Here is a 5,565-nt window from a genome sequence, read left to right on the forward strand (position 1 = left end):
TGGGAATGGTTTTATACCTATCTGATAGGGTGGCTGACTAGATTAAGTGAATACTAGTAAATATACATAACACTTGCCATAATATATTATTATTATCCACGAGGCTGCCTTTTTTTGGCTGGAACCACCATATTCTTTCTGAGAAGTCTCAGGCGTGGCCACTTCCTGTGAAGAGCCCAAACCCTACACTCCCCTGCTGGCTTTCTGCGCCTACCAAGCCCTTTACTCTGAAAGGCTGTTATTACAGGAAACAACTGTTCGTTCCCCCGCCCTCCTCCCTCCTCCATATCACCGTCTTCAGAAAAAGAGGATCTCATCCAGAAATCAGAATATAAGCGATCAGGCAGGGAGCATGGTGTAGTGTGTGCTGTCTCAGGCTGGGTGTGTGGAGTCCCGTGTAAGTATTGGTAGAGTTTGTTTAATTGTGGGGGCTTAAGGGGAACCTGGTGTTCAGGCTGTGGTTCAGGGGAGTGTGAGAGAACTTCTGAACACCCTTGACTTTGGGGTAGCAAACTGCAGGAATGGGAGCCTTCACAAGCTTCCCGAACCACACACATGCCAGGACTGGGTGTGACTCATTAGGGCCTTTCGGGGAGGGCTCTTCCCTCCTCCCCGGGCCGGGAAATACCCTCCTCTCCACTGTAACTTTGAGCTATGGTCTGAGATGTCAGGGCTGGAGTGTTGTAGAGAAAGCTTCAAATTGCTTTTAACTTTCCATTTTCAGGCTGACCGGAGAGACTGCTCTTAGTCACTGGGAGCTATTGCGCTGAGCCTTCTCTTCCTGTGTCTCCCAGAAACAGCCTGTGTCTGGCGGTAGAAGGTAGGATCAGAAGCAGCCCAGCCAAAGCTCCAAGGCTGAGGCCCCTGGGGATCCCTTCTGGCTAATAATCCTTCCCGGGGAGAGGAAAGCCCGGATCCTCAAGGGTCCCGAGGTAGGTGGCACCTCATAGGTCTGGGTCTGGGAGAGTTGCTGCCTTCTTTCTTCTCTGCCCCGCAGTCTCCCTGGGGGTTGGATGGGATGTGTATGTATAAATCCATGCACTTTTCCACCTGTTCTGTTTTCAACAAATCCCTCCTGGACTGGAACTCTGGGATGCTGTATGCCCAGCCTGTCCCCCAGAGGTGTCTCCAAAAGCAGCCCCTGGGTATGGCTGGGCACGGGGGTGGGGAGAGGGGTGGGGAGGAGAGAGCTGGGGGAAGCTGCCCAGCCAGGGCCTCCATCCTGGAACAACAGGAGAGTGAGAGGAGCATGGCCATGGATTTCTTGGTACCTACAGATGCCCCACTCCAGCTTGCACCCATCCATCCCTCGGCCCAGGAGTCACACGGCCAAGATAGCAGCCGCTGTCCTGCTGATTGCCTGTGTGGCAGCCTTTTGGTTCTTGGGGGAGTCGCCAAAACACGTTCGCCAGTGTCTGTTGCTCCACCTGGCCTCCCTGCAGCTGGGACTGCTGTTCAAGCGAGTCTGCAGTCTGGTCGAGGAGCTACGCCACATCCATTCCAGGTGACTCCCTGCAGCACCCATGGTGATCGGGCACACAACATGTTCACTCCCTTGACCCCCATCCCTGCCCCTCCTTGAATCTCTCTAGCTGAGCTGTCATCTGCAGGTACCAGGGAAGCTACCGGAGGGCTGTGAGGGCCTGTCTGGGAAGCCCCATCCGCTGTGGGGTCCTGGTGCTGCTGTCCTGCTATTTCTATGACCCCCTTCCAAACGAAGCTGGCTTGCCCTTCACTTGGATGCTTTCCCTCCTGGGCCTCTCAGAGGCACTGAGCATCATCCTGAACCTCCAGGTATGACACAGTGGGAAGTGGAGGACATGGTCAGGTGGAGGCTGTGGCTACTGTGACCTGCTCTGAGCTCAGTACTAGGAGTGGGACTAGTTTAGAGGTTGGTTCTTGGAGTTGAACTTATAATGTCCTGGAACAGCAGGGTCAGCAATGACAGAAAAGGGAGAAAGCAGCAGCAGGCTGAGAAATCTCCTTGGAAGAGGAGGGTTCTAGTTGTCCTTCATGGAGGTCTCCCCCTGCCCCACCCTTCTGTCCACAGGGCCTGGCCCCAGCTGAGATCTCTACAGTCTGTGAACAAAAGAACTTCAACGTGGCCCATGGGCTGGCATGGTCATTTTATATCGGGTACCTGCGGCTGGTCCTACCAGGTGGGCCATCCTCTATGTCCCATTTCTAGATCTACAAGACACACAAACAATAAGACACATCATTTCCACAACTCGGTGTATTTTTCCAAGTATTTTCATGTCTAACAAATCGTTTGATTCCCAAAACAATCCTCTAGGCATGAAGAATATTGTTATGCCTGGTTTAGAGGAAGAAATATTAAGTGACATGCCCAAGGTTGCCTCTGAATTCTTTCAGTAACTATTTACTGCTGTGCGCCTTGCATGTGCATTTTCTCTTTTAATTCACAACCCATGAGGAAGGGATAATCGTCTTCCTGCTTAAAAGATAAGAAAATTGTGGTTCTGAGAGCTAAAGTGACTTATCCCAAGTCACACAGCTTAGTGAGAGGAGACGGGATTTGAATCCAGGTCTGTCCAGGGCTTGACCTTTTGACACTACTGTGAATCTATATGTTATGTCTCATTCTTCTGACTGGCCAGCCAAGTCGAGAGTCCTCCCATATCTTGTTGCTGCCTTCCCTTGACACCAGGGCTCCTGCTAGGAAATGGCTCATGCTAGAGGCCTGACTCAGTGCAGCTGCGGGTGCTGACAATGTCACCTCTCAGGCCTCTGCCTGCCTCTCAAAGGCCTAAGCGCTGCGGTGGGAAGGAGTGGGGCTGACAGAAATCTGGATAAAGAACAAGTGAAGGGAGAAAGCAGTGGTGGGAGTAGATGGAGGGGAGGCAAGGGTCTTTGGATGTGCTGTCCCCCCTGGCCAGTACTAGGGGACTGGGCCCTCGGTTCTTTTGCATGCACACATTGAGGGTGACCAGTGATGCAGTGGGAGACAAGGTCAGTGGGAATGACTTCTTGGGCCTCTCCACCTCAGGGCTTCCGGCCCGGATCCAGAGTTACAATCAGTCCCACAACAATATCCTACGAGGCGCGGCAAGCCATCGGCTATACATCCTCTTCCCATTGGACTGTGGGGTGCCTGATGACCTGAGTGTGGTTGACCCCAACATTCGCTTCCTGCATGAGCTGCCCCCGCAACTCACTGACCGTGCTGGCATCAAGGACCGGGTTTACAAAAACAGCATCTATGAGCTTCTGGAGAACGGGAGGCTGGTGAGTGTGCAGGAAGGTGGGTCCTGCTGGAGAGGATCAGACCTAGAGCACCAGAACTCCGGGCTCTGGCCAACCACTGGTAAAAATGTACTGCCCTCCTCTGAGCCTCAGTTTCCGCAGTGAGTCCCAGGGCTGGACAAGATTCGACGCTGAATGAGGATAATAAGTAACATTTACTGAACACTTATGGATGCCAGGTGCTATTCTAGATGCTTATCTAACCACCTCAATGGATCCTCACCACCACCCTATGGGGTAGGGACTGTTACAACCCCCATTCTACAGGTGACGAAACTGACTCAGAGAACCAGGGAGAAAGTGGACAATTTCAACTTGAATATATGATGCTTTTTTGAAAAAAACACCTATTTTTGTTGTTGTTGTTGTTGTTGTTGTTAATCCTCAACCGAGGATATTTTCCACTGATTTTTTAAAGAGAGTGAAAGGAAGGGGGAGAGTCAGAGAGATAACATCGATTGGTTGTCTCCCTAATGCCCCAACCAGGGCCAGGGATCAAGCCTACAAACAGAGGTACATGCCCTTGACTGGAATCGAACCTACGGCCTCTCAGTGCTCAGAGCAATGCTCTATCCACTGAGCCAAACCGGCGAGGGCACCATGCTTTTGACCATAAAGCTGCCCTAGATGAAGGCTGTGAGAAGATCTGATGGATTTCACACGGGTGGGTGGGGAGACCCAGACCACGGTTGAACCCCAGAGACTAGCCTTCAGACTTGATTTCAAACTAGAGCAGTTGACAGCCTAGCTTGGTGGGCCTCGCCCTGGGATCCTAGGAGGAGGATCAGTGAAGGGTAAATTTAGCTCAGCCCTGGCCCTGATCTTAAGGGTGGGATGCCAGAGGCAAAAGACAACCAGACAGCATAATCCCATTAGGGCGGCACCTGCCGGGACTCCATCTATACAGACTGAGGGAGTGGGGTCCTTGCAGTGGTACTGGGGTCCAGGGTCTGTCTGCCCTGGTTTAGTTTGGTCTTCCTCTCATTTTCTCCAGGTGGGCACCTGCGTTCTGGAGTATGCCACCCCCTTGAAGACCCTGTTTGCCATGTCACAGGATAGCCGAGCTGGCTTCAGTCGGCAAGACCGGCTTGAGCAGGCTAAACTCTTCTGCCGGACACTTGAGGACATCCTGGCAGATGCCCCTGAGTGTCAGAACAACTGTCGCTTCATTGTCTACCAGGGTAAGGGATTGATAGTTTGAAGGACAGGAGTCAGGGGGCCCAAGGGTCTTCCAGGAGGGCAGAAGGAGATGTGAAAGCGTCATGCCCTGGGTCTTCCCGAGTGGTCAGGGCATTCAAGTCCTGCCCCTTCCTCCCATGGGAGAGGTCCACCTCCCCAGGTTGGGACACTTGGTTGCTCTGAAGTCTTTGGCTATGGGTCTTGGGTAGAGCGTGAAGAGGCGGGCTATAGGGTCTCCTCACTTCATCTGTCAAAGGAAGCAAAATATCCTAGGCCCCAGGCCAGGAATTAAGAGACTGACAGGGGCTGAAACCTCAGCTCTGCCACTCCTTTGCTGTATGATCTTGGGCAGGTCTCTGCCCTTCTCTAAGCACCATCTCTAAAAGCAAGAGGGTGGAATTTCACGATCTCTAAAGCCATTTCTAGCTCTAGGATTCCAAGAAGCTCTACCCACAATGGCTAGGATGGGGAGGAGGCATAGAGAGGTGGGTTGAAGGATCTGCCCAGCAAATCCCCTGGGGTGTGTTTGAGTTTCTCACTCCACTCCCCACCACCTTCTCCACCCCCATTCCAGAACCTGAAGAGGAAAGCAGCTTCTCCCTGTCACAGGAGATTCTCAGGCACCTGCAGCAGGAGGAAAGGGAGGAGGTTACTGTGGGTAGTGTGGGGACCTCGGTGGTGCCTGACTCTTCCACACTGAACCAAGAGCCCGAGCTCCTCATCAGTGAAATGGATAAGCCTCTCCCACTCCGCACAGATATCTTCTGAGCGCCACGGTCACCTTGCCTGATCCCCCAGCGATCTCCAAGACTCTGAACTGAGGGCTTTCTTTAGGGGCTAATTGCCCAGCAAAGCTGCTTCTTCCCACAGGGGGGCCTCTCAAAGAAGTCACGGGGACTTGACATCTCAAGATGAGTCCTGTGACCTTGGGCAAGTTGTTTTACATGAGCCTCAGTGTCCTCATCTATGAAATGGGATCATAATAATTGCCCTACCTACCTCACAGGGTTGTTGTGAGGACAATGACTGCATGGACGTTTCTTGTAAACTCTAATTGCCAGGTAAACTTAAGGAATGTGCCAGGTGTCTTCCATTGGACCCTCTGGACCTACTTCTTCA

General features: G+C 52.4%; 1 protein-coding gene across 4 annotated transcripts; it reads left to right on the forward strand.

Annotated features, from left to right (window-relative positions):
* Nucleotides 1-209: 209 nt before the first annotated feature.
* STING1 (stimulator of interferon response cGAMP interactor 1) lies at nt 210-5,565 on the forward strand. 4 transcript variants are annotated; one of them, XM_036315002.1, is made up of 9 exons: nt 210-397; nt 725-820; nt 1,109-1,145; nt 1,278-1,504; nt 1,611-1,794; nt 2,051-2,159; nt 3,011-3,249; nt 4,262-4,448; nt 5,021-5,565. In XM_036315002.1, exons 4-9 carry the CDS (start codon nt 1,278-1,280, stop codon nt 5,212-5,214), a joined length of 1,140 nt encoding a protein of 379 aa, XP_036170895.1. In that variant the 5' UTR covers nt 210-397; nt 725-820; nt 1,109-1,145; the 3' UTR covers nt 5,215-5,565. The 4 variants fall into 4 exon arrangements, with proteins under 4 accessions (XP_036170895.1, XP_036170893.1, XP_036170894.1 ...); XM_036315000.1 differs by lacking the exon at nt 1,109-1,145 and having other exon boundaries at nt 211-397; nt 725-932; XM_036315001.1 differs by lacking the exon at nt 1,109-1,145 and having other exon boundaries at nt 211-397.

This window comes from Myotis myotis, unplaced genomic scaffold (assembly GCF_014108235.1).
Source record: "Myotis myotis isolate mMyoMyo1 unplaced genomic scaffold, mMyoMyo1.p scaffold_m19_p_6, whole genome shotgun sequence".
NCBI lineage: Eukaryota > Metazoa > Chordata > Mammalia > Chiroptera > Vespertilionidae > Myotis > Myotis myotis.

What these genes read in the sequence shown, in the direction of transcription:
- STING1 (XM_036315002.1), top strand. Translation starts at nt 1,278, where the DNA reads ATGCCCCACTCCAGCTTGCACCCATCCATCCCTCGGCCCAGGAGTCAC. An exon ending in CTACGCCACATCCATTCCAG is followed by an intron (nt 1,505 to 1,610) that starts GTGACTCCCTGC and finishes TGTCATCTGCAG; the next exon opens with GTACCAGGGAAGCTACCGGA. An exon ending in GCATCATCCTGAACCTCCAG is followed by an intron (nt 1,795 to 2,050) that starts GTATGACACAGT and finishes TTCTGTCCACAG; the next exon opens with GGCCTGGCCCCAGCTGAGAT.